At 42.0% G+C, this 23,051-nt stretch overlaps 1 protein-coding gene and 1 non-coding gene across 3 annotated transcripts in view; both read right to left on the bottom strand.

Moving 5' to 3' along the window:
* The window catches only part of ARHGAP15 (Rho GTPase activating protein 15), a 375,586-nt gene that overhangs the window by 17,437 nt on the left and 335,098 nt on the right, over positions 1 to 23,051 (bottom strand). For both annotated transcript variants that reach the window (XM_035130906.2, XM_035130887.2), the window contains one exon: positions 7,883 to 7,988. In XM_035130906.2, coding sequence (XP_034986797.2) covers positions 7,883 to 7,988 — 106 coding nt within the window. The remainder of the gene's footprint in view (positions 1 to 7,882; positions 7,989 to 23,051) is intronic.
* On the bottom strand, positions 11,255 to 11,396 carry LOC118075706 (U11 spliceosomal RNA). Its single transcript, XR_004691438.1, has one exon. It is a non-coding gene; the product is annotated as a U11 spliceosomal RNA (small nuclear RNA).

Genomic DNA, 23,051 nt, shown 5'->3' with positions numbered 1-23,051 from the left:
AGATGTTTGGGACTACAAATCCCATCATCCCTAGCTAACAGGACCAGTGGTCAGGCATGATGGGAATTGTAGTCCCAAACATCTGGAGGGCTGGAGTTTGCCTATGCCTGCCCTAAATCAAGGAACCTCTCGCTCCCATTCCACCCCCTGAGTGAATCTACATCCTTACCACCATTACCAGCAGCTGCTGTTACTTCTGATCTTCATCATTGCTACCAGGCAGAAAGCCAGTGATCTAGCAGGCTATATTATCTACAGCCTCTCCTTTGACCATTGCTATCGCTAGGCTATGGTGAAAGGTGAGTGAAAAGCCAGGTTGCAATGTTGAAGATGAGGAGCAGGTCTAGCAGATTCTTGTGAGTGGACCTCTGCTAGGATTGGGCTCTTGAAAGAAGCCTAACAGTGTTAACCCTTGGCACTAGTCCTGTGCAAAGTATTTTCAATATGGTCTCTGGTGTTGACATTTTGGTTCTTTACCACTGAATGCATGTCGAAAACAAACCTGGAAAGGCACCAAATTAAAATGTACTAGCCTCTGCTGTGGACAAACAACTGTGCGTACAGATTCTTGTTTATCCTCCTAGTGAATTGCCTTGACCTGGTGTTTAAAGGTGTTGCTGCAGCTACCAAATCAAAGCAGGTACTCTTCATGAAGAACTCAAGGAGTGAAATGCAATCTGTGAAAGAGCCCAAATGATAGCTTTTGGTTCAGATTCCTGAATGATTTCCAAAGAGAAGACTGAGCCAATTCCAATGTAACTGCCCCCCGCCCCCGCGCCTAATTTCGGTAGAGATATATGCATGAAAAAAGTACATCAGAGAATGCAAAATACTTGTGGACAATTTTGTAAGAAAGATCACTAAACTAGAGAACAGATTCCTTGCTCAGTTCTGGGAAAGTATTTAGTTGGAATTAGCCCTATATGTCAGCGACAACTCTTGACAACTGTTGGATTTGCTTTTCTGGCAGTGACCACATCAGTATCAACAAAGTAGGTGGCCATTTACCTCTTTTCTCTTTTGGCTTTAGAAGAAGAAGAAAAGTGAAACTTTTTTTAGACAGCCTGTAATGATTGCGGGGAGAAAGAGAGATACTAGTTGAGCTCCCTGCAAATTATTAGTGGAAAAGTAGGTCTGAGAAGCATGCTACATCTGAAATATTTTTCGTCACTTGAACATGTGCAGCCCAGAGCCGGCCCCACTTTACCAGTCTAAGGGAACAAACATTTCACGTTCACAGATGCTCTTAATTTGGTGTGGTTTGGAGTGTAATTTAGATCAAACGTATCCATGTAAATGAGTCAAGGTTTTCTTAATTAGGTGCCTCTAAAGAAAAAAACTGGGACCACATCAGTAGGTGTGGGTGTGGTGCCCACAGTACTGAAGTCTTTTCTATGACCAAAGGCTCAGGGTTGCTTAGGCACATACGGTACTATTGACACCCCCACTCCACCCCACCGCTCCAGTTTCTCAGGCACAATCATAAATCACTACGTGGCATAGACATCAAGACGCTGTTTCACAGAAGCTGCCTAAAAAGCACCGTCTCTTTGGCAGATGCCTTAAGGGAGGTCATTGTGCTGTGATTTAGGTCTCTCTTCCCCTCTTTGTATTTCACTGCCAGCGTTTTGTTCCCATTACAAGTGGAGTGCATTCCAGTTTGCAGATTTGCTCTTAACTTTCAAACTAGTCACGTTAATATGAAGATTTGTAGCTCTTCATGAGAAAGAGGCCTGTCTCTTGCCTGAGAACTTCTAATCCTATATTGATCACAATAATATGATCTTGGCTGATAAAAATGAAGACACTGGAAATGCTGATTCTCTCAGTACATTGCTTGACTTTCTGTTGACTGAGAGGTACTGGGATGCAGTGCAAAAGGAGCAGGAGAGCTTATTTTTCCACACCTCACCTGAAACCTACCTACATGTTGCCTTTTTGGGTCGGGGAGCAATTGCTAGTGCAAAATTACAGCCGGCCAGTCCTACTGCAGCAGGGGAGTTTCAGAGTCAAGCCAAAGGGTTTGGGTGAAAGCAACAGCATTGCATTCCAATTGGGGGGATGTCTGCATTTTATATAGCCAAAGTATGTACAATTTATATGAATGTAAGAGAAACAACAAAGCCTTGCTGGATTGGGCCAAAAGCCCATCTAGACCAGCAATATGTTCTCACAGTCACCATCAGATGCCTATGGTAAACTCTCAAGCAGGACCAGAGTTGTGCAATAGTGCTCTTCCCACTAGACTAGATGGTTTTTTGGCATGATTCAGTAGGGCTTTAGTTATATTAATAAATCCTGTAGGTTTCGTAAGAACCTGCCTCACTAAACTGAAATACAGCTGTCGTGCCACACCGTCTCCACAGAACTAGGTGGTTAAAATGTATACATCACTAGCGATGGAGAACTGTGCCGTGTCTTCTATCTTACAACTATATTGGATCATTCTTATGACTCATTTTGATCTTGAGTTAATACTGAAGTACAAAATGCAAATGTCTCACAACCAATATGAAGGGTTGTAATCCACCATCTGCAATGTTCCCCAGCCTTGCGTCTCCAGCTGATTTTGGACTACAACTCCCATCTGGGAATTGTAGTCCGAAAACAGCTGGAGACCAAAGGTTGGGAAACACTGACCCAGAGTGTGGGAACATTGTGGATTGCTTTTAAAATTGTGAGCACAGTGTTAATGGCAATTCAGCTAAATGGATTAGGTCAGGGGTTCAAATCAATAAAATTCAATTGGTGGGTGTCTACAGTCAGGCCTTTCTAGAAACTATGAACCTCTGCAATCTTCTATACTGTTTCTGACTATGGTCACATTTGCACCATACATTTAAAGCACTATTATACCCCTTTAAACCGTCTTGGCTTCCTCTATAGAATTATGGGAGCTATAGTTCGTTATGGGTGCTGAGAGTTGTTCGGAGGTCCTGATTCTCATCACAGACCTACATTTCCCAAAGTTCTCTGTGAGAAGGGATTGAATGTTAAACCACTCTGAGAATTGTAGTTATGTGAGGGGAACAGGACCGTCTTAGCAACTCTCGGCATGGCAGGAGCCATGACTGTTTAAAGTAGTATCGTAGTGCTTAGAATGAATGGTGTGAATGTGGCCTGTATGTTCTCGGTGCCTTTTGCATTTCCAACATTTTGAATGCAACAAGTACATTGGCTGGAACACGTTCCCAGTTTTAAAACTAGCTTCCTTCTACTTTCCTTTTTTTTTGCATGACCGGTATCTCAAAGGCATTTTAGTAGTGCCATGTGCAAAAAACACCGTATATGTAAGGTGCTATGTCTGATTTGATTTGTTCTCTTAAGGTCTTTATGAGTTTAGTCTCCTCATTGAACCACACTGGGGGAAAGCAAACAAGCCACTACACACAAGTTTAATATCCATGCTGGACTGAACCTGCAGAAAGGCTGGAACAAATGGAAATCACATGTGTAATCTGCATCTTTCTTCCCTCCAAAATATAATAATAATGGAAATTTTGCAGACTTCACAGTGTTCCTAGCTGTCATACAATCGCTTTAATTTGTGATTTATCCACAGCATTCTGTGTATGGCTGCTGAACTTGTCATCACATTGTCATAGCTTCCTTTTGCGTGAGCTACTGTTGCATTCTTCTTACATGTGGGTTGTTGGCTGGGATATATATTTTTTTATAATAGGTAAAAATAAATCTCCTTTTGTTAAATATAGTTTCCAGAAGCGAGAGATCTTTGCTGTGCAATAAAGCCAGCAAAGGATGGACTGTTATGAGACTCTGGTTTTCAGTAGTGCTAGATGCTTCTTCCTTCGTGGTGCTTTGAAAATGTGAGAATGAAGCCAAATTTTCAAACACCGGGGGGGGGGGGAGAGATCCATCTCAGTTGTATAGTATTCTCACAGTTTTTGGGGGGGGGCAGGCAACCCTGTGCTAAACAACCTAGATATTTGTGGAGTTTTATTATTTCCCCCTTTTTTGTGATCAATTTTCTCTGCTGTATAACAAGGGGCAGTGAAATTGATTGAAGATGTTATTAAAAGAACTAACAGTGTTGATGGGGAGACAGAAAGGCTGGTGATTTTATATCTAGCAGAAAGAGAAAAGATGCTTGGATATGCAAGTGAGTGCTGCCCTACAGCGAAACAAAAGTGGCTTAAAAAAATCCCTCCCCTCCCCCCAAATTGGAATGAACAAGTTTCTGAAAAATCAAAGGTGAATCAAAAGGAATTGGCTTCTGCTTGGGCAAAGCAGCCAGATAGGCCACAGTAACTGATCCACGTGATAAACCAAGAGGCAGCCGCAAAGCTCCCCAGACAACTTGCCTGAAAGTCACTGCCAAGAAGCCAGATGCTGTTGCTGGAAGACTCTCTGCCACAGTTGGGCATCTGGGTTCAGTGCTTTCCACTTAAAGAAGAGGGGAGAGCGTGAAGGAGGAGGCCTTTTCCTCTATCACTGTTATGATTGTGATTGACAGGCATAAATCTGAAAATCTCGTGCTGATTTGTACTTTAGAGGAGAACTGTTAAAAACTAATAAATCAAAATAAATTTTTAAAGATGTAAAATATTGCCAGATCCCCCCTGGTGTGGCATTTTGAAGAGGTACAAGCAATCATATAGGCAGAGCCTGATATCTGCTGGAAAACATACAGCAGGGGTGGAGTTCAGCTAGGCCAATGGTCAGGGATTATGGGAATTATAGTCCAGCAAATTCACCATCCCTGACATACATGTCTTTAGAATATGCACATGTCACACTTGACTTGCCAATTTCCTTCCTGTCATCTTTTGTTTTGCCCCATTTTAACCCTTCTTGGTCACAACTTTTGACCATACTTCCCCTGTTGATGTCTGGTAGGCTATATGGATAAGTCTCTTGCCCATGCTATCACAAATTTGCTCAGTTTGTGTAAAGATTCTAGTAGTGATGCCCAGTGAAGTTCTGCTGGGTGCAGAAACAAAGATGGGTGGTATATAAATAATTAAATTAAATCAAATCAAGTTCAGGCCCAGCTCAGGAGGAGAGGCAAATTTTACAAGTGTGCATGCACACGAAAGCTCATACCAATGACAAACTGAGTTGGTCTCTAAGGTGCTACTGGAAGGATTTTTTTTGGTTTTGGTTCGACTACCTACACGGCTACCTACCTGTAATTATTACTATTACTATTACTATTATTTTGCGCTCCCTTGGCTCGGCTCCCTGTGTGGGGGAACTGCTCGTGCTGCCCCCAAATCTGGCGCTGCTGTGTGAACTTGAACACAGCTGCTTACTTTTGTGTCTGCCCCAATTTGATTTTTTGCAATATCCCTACAATTGGAGGAATCCAAAGCCATAAAAAACTCCAGACTGGAAAAGACCCAGATGTAACCTAGTGGAAACTGCCTTACATTTACTCCAAACATATGTGAAGCCCCGCTTTCCACAAAGGGGAAATGTGATATTTGTTAAACACTTCAGGGTCCTGTAAGGTTCTCAAGATCCTCCTAAGGCCATACTGCAGAGACTTCCAACCAAATTAAGGTCCAATATATGCCAAGAAGAATATAAACACTCTACTACATCAGTTGTGAATGAATCTATGCACCAATGGAAAGGGTTCAGGACCTTAAATATGCTTTCTGATGAGTATCAGAACAAGTCAACACCAGCTTGATAATGAATATAATTTTTTAATGCGGGAAAATTCTTGCAGTGACTCTCCTTGGATCTACATGAGGTACTCGCTGATCTTGTTTCGATTCAAAAGTGCCCCTGAAAACTTCCAAAGTGTCTGGCTCATGTTTATCCTTGCAAACTATTTACAGCAATGGTGGAACTGTTTCTGTAACAGAGCGCAAGGTTTAAACATGTGCTCATCCCAAGTGCCAATAATCAGGCATTTTATTTGCTATTAGAATTCCTATCCAGTGCAAATCTAAAAATAAAGAAAAAATTATAATGTTGCACTTACTGCATTAGGAGTACTAAACACTCAAAACATATGGTCTCAATGGACATGTGGGTTACACTGATATTTGCAAAGAACATCACATTCTCAGTATGCTTGAACTAGTGCCCAGTTATAGGTGGCATTGGGTAGAGGTGGTGACCACCAGAAGTACTTGCTTGGAGAAGGCAATGGGCACAGCTTGAGCGGCCTACGTGCTAACCACTTGCTAGGTGCTTGCAACAGTATTTCTGTTATTGCGCTGCAAAATTGTGCAGAAAGCCTAGGACAACTCTTCCTGCACTCTCCTTGTGTCATGGAAACCAAAACCAAAATCACGTGTTCATTTCTGTCCAATTTTAATTTGATTTGATTTAAAATAGAGAGAATCAGTGACAGCAAGAGCATCCCACAGGATGTGGTCAGTAGATTATATCACTCTGGTAAGACTGAATGGTGCTGCAAGATAGTGCAGTCTCAAGGAAATAATGACAACACCTTTTCAACAGTACTTATTTTAAATAAGTTGAAGAACGTTGCAAAAAAAAAAAAACAATCGTTGAATTATTCAAGAGAGGAAGAGCTGTTCCCCTTCGGATCCAAAAAATGCACTTTTGCATGAAGGAGGCATTTACCATGCACTGAGGACAAAAGTAAAAGTCCATCCAAATCTGTTCTTCTGCTCACACAAGAACTTGCGTAGCATCTTAGCACAAGCCTGAGACTTGCTACAGAGTCTACATAATATGTCATTGGGTAAACTCTTGTGCGAGCTCCTCTTCCAGTCACTCATGGAAAAGCTCTTCAACCATTAGCAAAATATACCCTGATTGAATTCTGTTATTTGTGTGTTAATCATGTGAGCTACCTAAGAGGCCTTTTGTGGCCAAAAGGTGGCATATAAATGACAACAACAATCGATGCATTACAGACTCAGAGAGCTAAAGATTACAGCAAAAAAACCATTATAAAGCCACTAGAGTCCCATGGACTGCAAGAACATCAAACCTATCCATTCTGAAGGAAATCAGCCCTGAGTGCTCACTGAAAGGACAGATTCTGAAGCTGAGGCTCCAATACTTTGGCCACCTCATGAGAAGAGAAGACACCCTGGAAAAGACCCTGATGTTGGGAAAGATTGAGGGCACAAGGAAAAGGGGACGACAGAGGATGAGATGGTTGGACAGTGTTCTCAAAGCCACCAACATGAGTCTGACCAAACTGCAGGAGGCAGTGGAAGGCAAAAGTACCTGGTGTGCTCTGGTCCATGGGGTCACGAAGAGTTGGGCATGACTAAACGACTAAACAACAACAATTTATTAAAATATAGTTTAGGTCTGTAGGAGGAGTCCTCTCCCCAATACCATGAAACCAACTTTTCTCCCTAGTCCGCACGAGACTCGATATACTACTTTCTATCCTAAGTGGAACCCAAGTTGGTTCTCCCCCCCCCTTTCATAGATGAGTAGATAAAAGCAGTACCCGCTGATTCTATAATGTCTTCTGTTAGTTCTGTGAAGCAAACATGACAAAGAGTATTGACCATTTCAAAATTGTTTGTCTGCTAAAGCTGAAGGTCAAATACCGGTAGATGTGATGGGGCAGGTGTGTTTCTTATTCATAAACCAGAGAAAATTGCCTTAAGCAACGGGGAATGAGGAGGTATGGTTGGAGAGTATTCAGCTTCTCTCATCCAGCTTTGAAAAGAGGAAAAAATTTATTTTTTTTAGTATTTTTTTAAAAATACTAACACTGTCCAACCATGGTTGACTAGGAAGTCTAGCTTCATCTTGGGCCGTTTATATTGGATGAAGTGATCTGATATCTTAAATTTCAACCAGCACAAAGCTTATTAGCAGAGCAATAAGAAGAGGACGAAATCACATTGCAGTTTAGCAGTTTAAGTGTCTAACTCTTAATACCTCACATTTTATAGTTAGTAGCTTAACTTACTTTTGCAAGTGTTCGAATAATATTTTCATGGTGTCATAGTTGGGTCTCGGGAGCTTCTGTACAAGGTCTTTCATGGCTTTCACTCTACTTATGTTGTCTTGAATTTCTGAGGAAAAAAGAAAACAAGGTGTTATGATTCCAGAACAATATTTGATTATCTATCATATTTTGCTTTTTGCTAAGGGTGTCTCAGACTATGAATATGGGTCTCAAGCTAAGATTGAAGTGTTACAACCATATCTATTTTTGAACATTACTTTCTAATGGACTGTATCCAAACTTGTGCAAGCAGAGATTCACACACACACACACAATGGAGATTTCCCAGCCTTTCTCCTCTCCTGTTCTCTGAAAAACCTCTCCTGAGGATCAAGGCTCCCCAGGAACAGCCTGACATGTGCTCACTAGGCTGTAGTGGAATGGGGGAACTGCCAGAAATGGGGTCATTTGGGGTGATTATTTGGGGTGATTTCCCTTCCCCAGCTTTAGTATTGTAATTTATTCAATTTCTTACCCACCCAACAAAACAAGGCTCCAGGGCAGGTTATGTCAATTCAAATACATAATATTAAAATCTGTTTGAAACAACTAGTCAAAAAATTAAGGTTAGATGGGTCCTAAACCATCCCAGGCACTTTCTGATTGTCTCCAAATTTTGGAAGACACCTTTGGGATGCAAAGAGGGCTGCAAGTGAGGAGAAAGGGCAGAGAAGCTTGCTTGTGTGAGCAGCTTTCTGCTCATGCAAGTTTGGATACAGCCCACCTGAAATGTAATGAACAAACTCTGTGATGACTAACCTCTTTCATGGCCAACCTAGGTTACTTGAAAAACAATGTTTCTACTGCAATTTCTGTGCATTCTTCAGCCTAGGGCAGGCATGTCAAACCTGCGGCCCTCCAGATGTTTTGGCCTACAACTCCCATGATCCCTAGCTAGCAGAACCAGTGGTTGGGGAAGATGGGAATTGTAGTCCAAAACATCTGGAGGGCCGCAGGTTTGACATGCCTGGCCTAGGGGAAAAAAATGAAAACATACTTGCACAGCTGTGGTGTCCATTAATAACTAGGCCTTCTCCCTCCCAGCTAGGGATATAACTATGCAGGTATAATTATTTCAATATTATAATTTAAATACAGTTTTATGCCAACAAATAACATGTATGGAATTTTTAAAAAAGCATCCATCATCTGAGGAGAAACATTTCATAATTTGTTAACCCATTCATTTTCTATGGGAAAACAGAGGTGAAGGTTTCAAGGAAATAGAAAAGCTATGTTTGAGCAATATCACATAAACCTGTGGGTGGGAGCTTCTGTGGTCAAATGCTTCCACATGGGGAGGGGGGGAATCCCACATATAAACAACTAGTAAGTCAGGAAGAAAGCTAAACTAGATTCCTTCTCCATGACATGTCTTTTTTAATTGGAGGGGATGCTTTTTAGAAAAGGATGTGGAACCCTGTGTGAAGTGGCACACCTCAGGCACAGATTTAGCACCTCAGTATAAACTAGGCCACAGGTGCCTCTCTCTTACTTATTTGCTTAATTACTACTTAGATGGACTTAGCCCTTATGCCAGGCATCCCCAAACTTCAGCCCTCCAGATGTTTTGGACTACAATTCCCATCTTCCCCGACCACTGTCTGTTAGCTAGGGATCATGGGAGTTGTAGGCCAAAACATCTGGAGGGCCGCAGTTTGGGGGGTGCCTGCCATATGCAGACAATGGATTGAACCCATCAAACTTTTTAAATGTATATCTCTGGTGTTTATATACTTAGTTTTGTTCTTATTATATTTTCCATAATACAGTACCATACTTTAGTTTCATGTTCTCTTGTGATCAAATTCGTAGCTTCGTTGACATCCTTACTTCACATCCTGTCCCTTGCTTAGTATCCCCTTTCCTCATTTCATAACTGCCTTTTTGTAGAAAACAATTAGTCGGTAATGAAAGAATGTGAGTCCGAGACCTATAATCGCCTTTGTGATGTGAAACTTCTTTTGATGATGTGATAACAGTGTTGCTGCTGACTGACTCAGGATAAGCGTGTTTGTTTTTTAAAAAATGCGATTGATGGTTTCAAGTCTTAAAATATGGTTTCTGATGGAGATATTTGCATCAGATGTTGAAGCATGTATAGCTCTGCTTTCGTTTCATGAAAGATAAGATAAAATAAATGTTAGAGGGCCCTGACACAGGGAAACCGTTTTATATGCTGCAGGTTTTAGATAACCTGAGTCTTCTTACTAGCTTCAACCCAGCGCAGTAAAAATAAATAAATAAATAAACAGATAGATGTCATCGCTTAAAACCTCCTCCTGAAATAGTAAGGAACAGATATGTTTCTCATGGTAGATATGGACAGGAAGCCACTAAGGACCTTACATTAGTTTCATAACTGCAGTGCAGTCCCTTATGTAAAGGAGGATTGGCATAAATGGCTTAGATGAGGCATGCAGAACTTGTGGCTATCCAGAAGGTGCTGGAACACCCCCCCCCAATCATCATCTCTGACCTTTGGGCATGTCAGCTGGGGACGGTGGGAGTCTGGGGTCCTACAACATCTGAAGGGCCACAGTTTTCCCACCAGATGAATTTATGGGAAAGTATTTATTTGGTCTTGGGTGTGGGTATATATCTATGTAATCAGTTTACCTAAAAGGTAAAGGGTAAAGGGACCCCTGACCATTAGGTCTAGTCGTGACCGACTCTGGGGTTGCGCGCTCATCTCGCATTATTGGCCGAGGGAGCCGGCGTATAGCTTCCAGGTCATGTGCCCAGCATGACAAAGCCACTTCTGGCAAACCAGAGCAGCACATGGAAACGCCGTTTACCTTCCCGCTATAGCGGTTCCTATTTATCTACTTGCATTTTGACGTGCTTTCAAACTGCTAGGTTGGCAGGAGCTGGGACCAAGCAACGGGAGCTCACCCCGTCATAGGGATTCGAACTGCCGACCTTGTGGTCAGCAAGCCCTAGGCTCAGTGGTTTAACCACAGCGGCAAGTATTTATTTGGTCTTGGGTGTGGGTATATATCTATGTAATCTGTTTACCTACCTACGGATAAATCTGAAGCACAAGCAAATAAATACCGGTAGAGTGAAGGCTGAGACTACAGAACGGACGACCGCATGTGATGAGTGAACGGCCAACTTGCAATCCATGTGTATCACATTCACTACTCTGCTCAGTCGTCTTCAGCAGCATTGCAGTGAAGTGCTAAACATGGTTTGGGGTGCCAATGTATTAAGTGAAGAACAGTCTGGGGGAACTATTATTTCGTGTGTGTGTGTTTGATTTTAAGAAGTCATGTATATAGTATGAAAGTAAATAAAGATTCCCCTCTCCCCTCTCTCCTGTTTTTCTTTAGGGGAGAGAGAATAAGCAAATACCAGCTGCCCCAAGAACAAAAACGATGCTTTCTAAATCTTTTGACAGCAATTCCACACAGAAAAAGACTAAGGCACAGCTGCCCTTCTGTGTGTGCTACTTACAGGAAAAATATTTTTAATGCTCCTTCTTAAAGGGGGCGGGGCAGACGAATCCCATGAGAAGCTTCAAAATTATAAAAGAATCAAGAAATTGTCTTAGAGCTGATTCATATAGACCCATAGAATTGTAGAGTTGGAAGGGTACCAAGGGTCATCTAGTCCAGCCCCCTGCAATGCAGGAATCTCAACTAAATAGATTTCCACATAGCATTCAGTATCTTTGTGGTAGGTTTAGGCATTTGTGGTTTATTTTGTTGACTGCTCCTCCAAATGGCTCAATTGGATGCATCCTAGACCAAATTGGCTTGATTGCCAGCAAAATTCAAATGATATTTTAGATGACTGACTCTAATAAGAGGGTGAACTAGAAAGTAGCCTTATTCATGGTGGATACAACTAAGATTTGATCACAAATTCTGAATACCAGCCTATTAAACTGTGGAGATGAGGATTATTAGTGCTTTAATGTGGGTTGAATGTTAGTGAACTATTTTACGGATCTGGATCTCTTTTGATACCTGAGACATTGTAAGACAATTTATATACAACAATTATTTGGCCTGCATGTTGGAGCCACCGCATAGTAAATGTTCCGTCCTATGAACCATAACAGTGGTGTTTGCCATTGGAGGTGGGGAAACCTGCTAGGCAGGGCAGGGCAGGGCAGTCTCGAGCAGGTTGGGTGCCCTGGCACTGAGGCGTGGAGATCACTCCAGTGCCCCCGCCCTCGCAGCGCGCAGCACGGCTCCCCCACGGCTTCACCGCGCAGCGCCCCACCTGCCGGCCCGGTGCCCTGGCACCTCTGCGCCACCGGGACTATACCTAGAGCCGGCCCTGCTGCTAGGGCTTGGAATCTGCCAGAACAGATTCACAAAACATGGCTTTCTTACCCCTCCCGCTTTCTCAGCAGTCCCCTGCGCTGCTCAAATTCTGTTTGTAGCAGATTAGCCATCTCCTGGGAATGAGATATGGTGCAGGTGTGTGTTTTTGCATACGGAGGCCAGAGTTGGCAGAATTCCCCCTACCCCATGACTTGATCCAAATCTATGTGACGGCCCCAAGTAATGTAAAAGACCAGATCTTAATTTGGTCAGAGGGCTCCAGCTGTACACCTGAAACACGGCCCAAGCCCTCGATCAAACAAAGAATTCTGCTTACTGTATGCCTTGCCATACAATTCCACTCCACAGTGTGACTTAGTGTTAACTGAGGCACATTAGACTAAAATGAATCAGGAAAAAAAATTCTGAAAGAGGAAGTGAGAAAATGAAGTAGAGTACAAGATCCACTGCATCCCCCAAATGTATCTCACTGCTTCCAAATGTAAAATGGCCTTTATTGCTTCCCAGTTTCAAACACAGGCACTGACGAAGCCGGTGAAAAACAGCTAATTCATTGTTAAAGCACAGGAGTAATTTTGCACACCCCTGTTTTATGAATCAACTTCCCTGCTAATTGTAATCTGACTGAAAAAAAGAAGAAAAATAGGCAACATGTGGTACCTTTAGTCAGCATTTCTGAACAGGGGATGATAAACACCTCTGCCTGGCTCTGGCATTTATCAGTACTGAGATATTATTACCACATAGACTCACAGCATGGTTACTGTTATCATCAGGGGGGAAAAGAGGGAGCTAATCTTAATGGTTTGTAAGGCCGTTACCTGCACTGGTCTGACATTTATCATGCTCATCTTACCACATGGGTCCTCCGCAGCAAAGGTATTTTATCTAGAAGGGACATCACTATGAATTATTATTTGCAGCTAGGTAGAAAATTGTATGTTGTAGATACCTTTTCTCATTATAAATCACAGTCACATTTCACCATTTCCCCCACAAAGCTGCTGAGGCCAGGCTTTTTGCCATAACACTCACTCTCTCTTTTATAGTTCCATGAAAATATTGGATATTCTTTCATTAGAAAGGTTGATACTTATCTCTCTCTCTCTATGTGTGTGTGTGTTTAAAAAAAACAATACATTACAAAATTTTATTTAAAAATAAATAAACTGGCACTGGGAAGGCAAAACAATGTTGATTCATTCACTGATTCATCATAAAGGATGGAGAGGGGGCAAAGGCACATCCTTGTTGATCCCATCGCACACAAGCTCACAAACAGCTTTCTTAATCTCTGCTTGCTTTCCCCAGTACCAAACGAGTTGCACCTAAATTGCTTAAAGCCACAGGTGACTCTTGAACCACAATCTTAGTACTGACAGCTTATAGTACGAGGAATTGTTCAAAATGTGCTAACTGCATCAAGCGTGCCATTTTCATTTTCGACATGTAACATATAAAAATCAGAGGAAACAAAAGGATGTTATAATGTAGGCTTCAATACTTCGCACCATTATGGCAGGCCCCTTGGTTTCAACTGGAATTATTTGTGTAAAATATAACACATGTAGAAAGTGAGTGGTGGAAAACGAACGAAGAAAAAAAAGCATTAACTCTCCTGCATCTAGCAAACACTCAGAGCACAGAAAGGATGCTTCCAAAAATTAATTTGAAATGGACATGGATGTTAATAGCATCCCACTTTGTTACTGAACAGGAAGTCCAGAGTTTATCTCTCATAACTCCCATTTGCTAGGGAAAGGACCTATGGTACCAACCTGACATAAATTCATTATGTTGCAAGGTAATGGAGTTTGACCTCTTCCCCTTCCCTCAGCCCTGCTGCATTATTCATGGCTGATGGGCCCGGAGTCATTTTACCCCACAACCGACTCTTCTTTTCTAGGAGCTTTAGAAAATGTGTGTGCATGTTTAATGTTAAGCTGGCATTCATGGCTCACCTCAACACTTTGTCTGATTTAAGACCTGGAGTACTGTGCTGTTGCACCTCAGTGTGGTTTTCATTTATTTAATTTTTAAAGAGTATTCTACCAGGCTTCATAACTATTGAAAGTATTGTCATCTTCTTTCAGATTTTTATTTTTTTATTATTTAAAAGCCTCTCTCTTGCTCCTTGCTTTTTAGGTTAGGATTGCTTCATATCGTGTTTCCCTTTTATTCCAAGGAAAATCTTTAAAGGTTCTAACCTTTAAAATATATTTCAAATAAATAAAACAGACGCACGGCTTTTCTTAAGGAGGATATTTTGAGTCACACGTTTCATCTGTCAGCCTGCCTCATTTGCCTCTATTGAAAAACAAAAAACTGAGTGAACCAGGTTGAGATTTTGAGTGCTAAAGAAAATGTGAGGCTTCTGATGCTGGCTGCAACCAGACATAGTGTTGGGCAGACACTCGGCAGGCTCCCCCACTGTGCTGCTGTGCAAGCTTCCCTGCTGGTATGTTTGCTATAGTTTTAATGCCTGCGAAAAAATTTGAGGCAACTAAATTATGCTCTGCCCTCTTGGATGTAAATAAAACATCCGATTTAGACAATTTCTATTGCCCTTCCTCAGTTTTAGTAGTTCTGTGCCAGCCCGACTCTTAAAACATATTCCCCCAACCACTCCCCAAATCTGGCATCTTGTGTGAAATCTGGCTAAAACAAAACACATATTATTCCAGCTGAACTCCGTTAAGCGGTAGCAATTTTGTGTGTGTGTGTGTGTGTGTGTGTGTGTGTGTGTGTGTGTGTAAAGATGGATAAACAGAGATAAAATATATAGATGGTCAAAAGGATAGAAAAAAATAGAAACACAGACATTTCTGTTTCTCCACCTAATCTATCATTTCTTTTGGCTAAACGTCAGCAGTCCAAATCTGATTCATCCATTATACACAATATCAAGTTTATAACATAAACAGATTGATCACACACTCACACACACACACACACCATTAACTTATAAGATATGAATTGATTTGCTTTTTATTCATGCCTCCGCCCCCCAAAATAAAATAAAAATGTTGGGAAATATTTCAACACTATCAATTGATCACCAAATGTGGTTTATAAAGAGAGAGGAGTTTTTCAATGAATATTCATACATTTTTTTTTTCAGTCCATTAGCAAGACTTAAGACAATGAATTTCTAACTCTATTCCATTTAACAAATAAACATGTGGAATTAATGGGATTTTTTTTTAAAAAGCAACATGCTCACAGTAGTTAGAAAAGTTAAACTTTAATGTCTCAACCTCCAGGTGCCATCGTTTGAGAAAAATAACCAATCATCGCCATTTTTTTTTTTACATATTTGATGGGGCTGATTATGCAATGTGCAACTCTAAATGGCTTATAGCACATTGTAGCATGGTTCCATCCCATTGGCTACAGTAGGGTGCAGGCAGATGGATGACAGTGACAAGGAGAGAAGTGCTTTTGCTTAGCCGTGCGTTAAGATGCCATCCAGAAGCTCTGTGCACTGCAGACACTTCATTAGGATGCCAGGATAATGGTAAACTACCACTCAGAGTGACACTCCATTTCCTGCTTACTGAGCTCTCCAACCTCGGCAGATGTCAACAATCTCACAGTGCCACAGAGCAGACCTAACTTTCCAGTCACTTTGACTCCAATTTTTCCCCCTTAACAGTGCCATACATTACAGGCAATATGTAGCAGCAAGTAACGGCAAACAGGGAAGGAAAAAAAAAAAAGATTTGCTGGACCCTAATTGTAACAGAAGCAGCATCTCATGCAATAAGCCTCTCTCTGCTTGGAATACCTAAAGCCAACTCTTGTCTTTTTCACAGAGGGTTCTTTCTGAGGAAGGAGGGGGTTTTGCTATATATACCACTACCAGCTCATTTCACCACACTGTGATAATGTAAAGCTGAAAATCCTAAGAGATATTATTACCCTGCTTCGTAACTAGCTTTCATCGCTTTTAACTGAGAAGCAATTCTGCTCCTCTCTTTCTCCTGGCCGGTGCTTTTTGCTCGGCTTCAGTTTTGTGCATGGTTTTCTGCGTGCACAGAAAGAGCAGACTCGAACATCTGGATAGTGTGATATTTTCTCGGCAAATGCACAACTTGAGGCTATCACACACCTCCCTAACAAGCAGTTAAAGCAAACAGAGACTCTGTGTTGGAAGTCTTTAGCCTGATTTTTTTCCCCCTCTCTGAGAAACAAAAATGGCCAAATAGTTCCCCCACCCTCGAAATATTTCCAAAACCAGAAATAGTATGAAAATATATTAATATATGTCTCACATTCTCTTTCTGCATGTTCCCTGCAGCTACAAATAAAAACCTTTCACCGTAGGGGAAGTGTGTGTGTGTGTGTGTGTGTGTGTGAGAGAGAGAGAGAGAGAGAGAGAGAGAGAGAGAGAGAGAGAGAAGTAACAAGAACATAGCACTTGTTTTAATCTAATGTATTTAATCTTGGGGCCAAGGTATTTCTATCTCCAAGCAAGTCTTCATGCCTTCCTAATACTGATTCATGCCTCTTGCAAGAATAAATCCACATCTTATTTCCCAGGCATAAAAGGATGGGAGCATGAGAAGGAAAGGCAAGGAAAGGCAATCCGCCAACTAGAATGTGTTTGCTTGATGGGGATCTCTGATCTCCTCCCCCTTCAGCTCCTGAATGACCCCCCCCCCCCCCGGTTTTCACAGGGATTCATTCCTGCCTTTTCAAAGAGCTGTGTCAGATCTGCAGGATGACTGAATGGAAAAAGGGTTAAAGGAGAAGAAATCTACCTAAGTCTCAGGGAAATGCACCCCTACTTATTTTCAGAAGTTCTCATTATATGTGAAAAACTAAAGGCTGAGTTGGATTCAGAATTGAGAACCCCTCTTTAGGAGAAGCATTAATTCCCAAGATACTGACCCTTATGAAGTGCTCATGAAAATAAAAAAAACAATAAATATATATTTGTATTTGTTTAAAAACGTAAAGTAGTTGAATAAGTCTTTTAGAAAATGTATAAAAATAGCTGTACACATTCCCAGTAGTGGCAGAAGCATCTGGGGACTATAATATGACTAAAAACAATTCTGCATACTTTTCTGTGGCATAAATGAAAATGAAAATATGCTGCTTCAAAAAGTTTTTATTTAATTCTTTAAAAGGCCAATTCAAGGACCCAGAAACAATACGATTTTTAATAGTAAGAGGCACACTAATTTTATTCTTCTGTTCTCTCATTTCTTTTTCTTTTTTCCGAAAGCAAACAAACAAAGTAAACAGCGTTTCCCCAGGGCAAATTTAGACTTGAAGACTGTTTATTATATCATTTGAATAAGACTAGACCTGGCCTTTTGACTTTGAACCACTACCAAATTTCAGGCTGTGAGGAAATTGTTCTACATTTCCTGACAAATTGAGTTAAGCAGACATTAAGTGGGCTTTAAGAAAACAAATGGCCATCTTTATCACAGGTGGACACTGATGGCTTAATGGGGCCTGGGCTGATTGTATCACTTCTAATGGCTTGACGGGAAGCATTAGGGTTTTTGCATAAAGAACTGGCATTGCGAACCCTGCTAACACAGACCTGTCAAGCGTTCTGTATCCCTTTGTGCATGGAAGCAGATGTTTGTATGTATACTATGAACTGGCATTAGAGCAAGCGACAGATGCCTGTATGAATGCCAGGTTTGTGAATTTTTACAGCAGGAGCATGTTCTGAGGAAGTACAGCCCTGCCCTCTATCATAGGTAATTCCCGGTGGGACTTTGCTAAATCCCAGCTATGTTTTCATTATTTGGTTTTCCTAGCAACTGGATGAATATGTCTGTCCTGGAAGGAGGGGGAGATGAGAACGCAACCAAATTCTTGCAGATTTGCAGTATCGGGGCTGTTGTGGAGTTGTCAGCTCCACACACACACTCCCACATCACAATTTCCTCTGCAGTGTGTAATATAAACCAACCTTCCTCAGAGGAAAAAGGGGTATTATAGCTATATAATTAAGACTTGCATTAATTTAAGGCTGTGAATGTTTTCTTCCTCTGCTCTGCCATGCCCTAAAAAAATGTGTATGAGTTTCTCTCTGAATATTCCTCACAGCATTTCATTGCTCTCTACATCCAGAACTTATACTATAGTTGTCTGTCAATAATACGAACAGGTAGCTTGCAGTCCATTAAACAAACACTGGGCCCCCCTCACTTTTATTTGACATTTTATTTGGCTGTGACAAATGAGCAGCAGTTGGATTATAACATAATTTGTCTTGTCTTTATTACCAGCACAAAGGACACCATTCATTAATTATTCTGCCGTTGCAGCTTAACACTAACTGGAAAGGTCCCTCTTCGGACAGATGGCGGGGACGATGTTATTTATATCAATCAGCCAAAATCCTCAACAAGGATTACTGTTCCTGAGACTACAATGATTTATTTCTTTTTACCTCACCCTCCCTCAACCCCTTCTGCTTTCAGAGATTTCTCTATAAAAATGAATTTGATGGGGGAAACTTAAAGCAAAGCCATATTTAACCTGTTAGCTCACAAAACAACATGCATGGCACATCAGTTTAACTACCTGCCATGTTAAGTTGCCTGTTTTTTTTTCTGGACTGGTTTGGGAAATAAATAAATAAATCATTTGGCACAGGGGTAGGGGTGTGGGTGGGGAGGGAGATTAAGCGAGGGTCTCAGAGCAGGGAGTTCAGCAAAAGTTTGCCTCATTTCCCCCCCCCCTCTTTTGTAACGTCATACTGCTGTTTGCCCCAGAGTCCACGAGGATCAGGAAATGGTGCCAGCTGTCAGGCTTTCTGTCTCTGATAAGATGAGATGACCCACCTTATTACAAAGAGACCAGCAGTAGCCCCTCTGAAAGATGAGCTAGAATGTTTAGCTAAACTGAGGGTCAAACCGTACATGAGACAGATGCTCATCGGTTCCTACTGTTATTGACTATCAGGGTGGGGTAGGAGTGGGTTTTCCCTTATTTGCTAGGCCTCCTTAATGACACTATCCAACATGTGATCAGAGAGTAGTAATTTCCACAGATTGAATCCAGATGTGTGAGTTCTTTCCTTTAAAAAAAAATCTTCTGAACTCACTTAGAGGACTTCTCAACTATTATCCTTTTTTCTGGTTATTCTCTTATGGCAAAGGAACCCACGTGAATCTTTTCATTCCATCAGGGTTAAGTTTTAACCAGCTCAAGCAACCTGGTGCAATGAGAAGGCTGAAATGTGGGAACATTTATTGTCTGGAGAGGGGAAACAATGGGTATAACCTTGCTATACTGATTAGTTTGCAAATATTAAAAGTTCCATCAAGACAAATATCAGCAACATGCAAATACCCTTGCAGGTTGTGATTAAGATTTTAAATGTATCCTTTTGCTTTTAGTTAATGAAAAACAAAGTCTTGGAGGATCTAAGTTGTAATTTATTAAACATGAAAGGCTCCTTGATGAAATATAGAAATGAGATATATTTTGCATTTCAAAGATTTAAGCTGACAACTTACTTGCATGCAAATAAGAGCAAGATTTGTAAAAATATTTGAAAAGAAATTATTCCTGAATGTACTTATTACAATAATGTGGCATGTAGATAAGAGAAACACACAGCATTAAAAGACATTCATTTCTCCAAAGTCTTAAAATTAGCTTCTTTCTGCCATTGTGTATTAATGTTCTTCTTCAGGAATGCAGCATATTAAAGAACTGAGCAGAATTAGTAATAAATTTGTTAATTACAAATTTAAGCAACACAACTGTGTTGTTTCCCCTATTTTTTTTTAAAGCAGAATTGCTAATGCATTTTAATCATTTATGTACAAACATTTGAGGATAAAATATTCTGAAGTTTATCAATTTCAAGAGCTGTTTATTTGCTAGCAAAACAGAGCATGTTATACAACATATATCTTATCATTTTTGCTCATCAAATCCCCATTTGCAGAATGCAAATTTCTCTGGTCTAAGTGCTCTTGCACCTCAATTTAAATGAATAATAGGATAGACTCTATTAAAATCGGTTTAAGGTTGCCATGGGTGACATATCAGTAGGGTTAAAATGAGAAAAAAAGGTCACAGAAGCAGTCTTTACAACTTTTTTAAAAAAAATAATGAGGCACACGTAAGCGTCTGTATAGACTTAAACCATGCCACCACCATATTGAAATTATAGACAATGCATAGATTGTAGATTTTATTAACATCATACCCCACACCAAATGAATAGGGAAATTATACTACCATCAATAACTCTGGGAATGTATTTAGTTGCACAGAAAATTAAAGAGTAAGCCCTACTGCAATAGCGCTGTAGACTGACAGGTTGTGGATTTGTAAAAATAACAGAGACCTAAGCAAATGACTGTACTTTTCCTGGGGTAAATCCTTCATTTCAAGGAACCAGCAAGGTATCATAATCATATTAAGCAAGCAGCTAGAAACTATACCAAAACACTCTATTTATGAAGAATTTTGAATCTGAAGCTAACTTGATTTATGGGATTATGCATGCAGTCATTTGATAAGTATTGAAAAATACTTTGACTTCATCGTGAAGGCTTTCTTGATCTATCACTGTGTGTGCATGTGGGCTTGTCTGTGTCATAGCCTTATCCTGCTTAATGTGGAACAAATAACACCGCTGACCATTTTGAAGAGTTTGATGAGTGGGAAAAAAAGTCCGCTCTTCTGAATTTTAAAAAAATCGGTACGTCAAACCTATTAATGCACTGCATTTACGATAACCATTTGGATTTCAGAGAATCTGAATTTTGTTACATTTCCTTTCTTCATCTACAATAAAAAGGAATGGGGGGGAAACCCTCTTTATTTGCTAAGGTTACACTGCTAGTTTAATTTTCATGGGAGCAGCGGAATATTTTGAAGTGAGTAACATTTACCAAGTCATTAGTTTTATGCAAACTAGGAAGGAAGATGAAAGAAAGAAAAATTATCAATTATTTATAGATTGTTAAAATGTATCTTAGTGCAGTGCTACTGTATAGAAATGACAATTAGCCAAACTTACCTTCTTTAATTAATAATGCATACATTATGCTCTTTGGGCAGCTAATCACCAGTTCTACAAATTTGTTTGACACCGCTGAAAATACCTAGCGCATGGGTGATGGGGAGAAAAAAAAAAAACTTGCCAGCATTAGCACCAAACTTTCAACCGCTTTCTCTTGTATTTGAAATGCTTTGGTGTCACAGTGGCCGGAGTGGACTACTTCAGAGTAACGACGCTACGCAGCTCTGCATTTTTATTCTTTTATTGGTGCTGCGTATTTACAGTGCTGAAGTCATGCTATTTACACGGAGTGATGTGGTCAGTCGGTTTCAGAACCTCCAAGTGACTTTTGGCGCGTCTTTCCCCAGCACAAAAGTCTTGGAAGCCCCATCCTCTTTCCCCTCCTCTTCCGGCGTAATTCTGGAGTTGGGGGGATGGGTCTCCCCCCCTTACTTCCCCCTTCCTGTCCCACCTGGGACCCTGGCTCCGCTACCTTGCCTGAGCCTCGGACCCGACTTCCTGCTTCCCCACTGGAATCGGAGCTCCCTCTGCTTCCCCCTGTGGTCGGTGATGGGCTTGAACTCAGGAGGGGAGGGACTTCGCGATATCCCCTGTCCCTCACATCCACCCCCCTTCCAAGCTCCCCTTCTCCCCTCCCCAGGTCCCCCCCAGGTGTCGGTGACGACTGGAAGCCTAAGAACTCAGTGCTTTCCGAGCCCGTTGGTGTGAACACCTCCCCCCAGTCCTGCGAGGCTCCCCCTTCCGCCTGGGAGGACTGGAATCCCAAAAATTCCGTGGCGTCCGAGCTGGTGGGGGTAAAAATGTGCTGCCAATCTGCTTCTGCCTCTGACTGTGTGGATCTCGGTGACACCCATATCTCGTCTCCCGAGTCCTCAAACTCTGCTTCCCAGCGCCATGGTGAGCTGCTCTCCCGTGCCTCCTCCTCCTCCCCCTCCCTTTCCATGTGCCAGGGCTTGGGTCTGTGGGGATAGAGGGCGTGAAATTCTTCCACCAAGAATTCCTCCTGTATCTGAGTGGCTGGGACCCATTCATTCTGGGACGGTGGAGCATCCTCCCATGCCATGAGGTACTCCAGGCCCCCCACCCCTCTCCGTGAATCAAGGATGGCCGTGGCCTCATTGAGTTGCTCCCTGCCTCCCCTCTCCCCCCCTCCCTCGGGGGTTTGTTCGCTGTCTCGGAGCCTGCTGCTTTCCCTGTACGGCGACAGCAGCGATCTATGAAACACTGGATGCACCCTCATATCCTCTGGCAGTGCCAGCCTGTATGCCACCGGGTTGACCTGTTGCGTGACCGTGAAGGGGCCCAGCCGTCTGGGTGCCAGCTTTTTGCACCTCCCTCTGGTGGGAAGGCCCTCCGAGGACAACCAAACCCTGTCCCCCACCCTGATGACCTCCCCTAGTCGCCTGTGGCGATCCGCCCCCTTTTTGTACGCTTCCTTGGCCCTCTCCAAGTGTTCTCTGAGCTGCTGGTGCACCGTCTCCAGTTCCTCTGCCCAATCCTCAGCCTGTGGGCCCTCCTCCTCCTCCTCCCCCTCCCTCTCTGGGAAAGATCTGAGGTCGCGCCCGTAATTGGCCTTAAAGGGCGACACCCCTGTGGAGACGTGCACTGCATTGTTGTAGGCAAATTCTGCCAGTGGCAGGCGATCCACCCAGTCCGTTTGCCGCTGGCTGACGTAGCATCTCAGGTACTGCTGCAGAATGGCGTTGACCCTTTCCGCCTGTCCATTGGTCTGCGGGTGTCTAGCCGTCGACAAGCTGACCTCCACCTGCAGGAGGTTCATGAGCCGCCGCCAGAACCTGGAAACAAATTGGCGGCC

This window comes from Zootoca vivipara, chromosome 1, assembly GCF_963506605.1.
Source record: "Zootoca vivipara chromosome 1, rZooViv1.1, whole genome shotgun sequence".
Lineage (NCBI taxonomy): Eukaryota > Metazoa > Chordata > Lepidosauria > Squamata > Lacertidae > Zootoca > Zootoca vivipara.
Note: the sequence above shows the minus strand (reverse complement) of the source record. Positions and strands in the feature narration are given on the sequence as shown.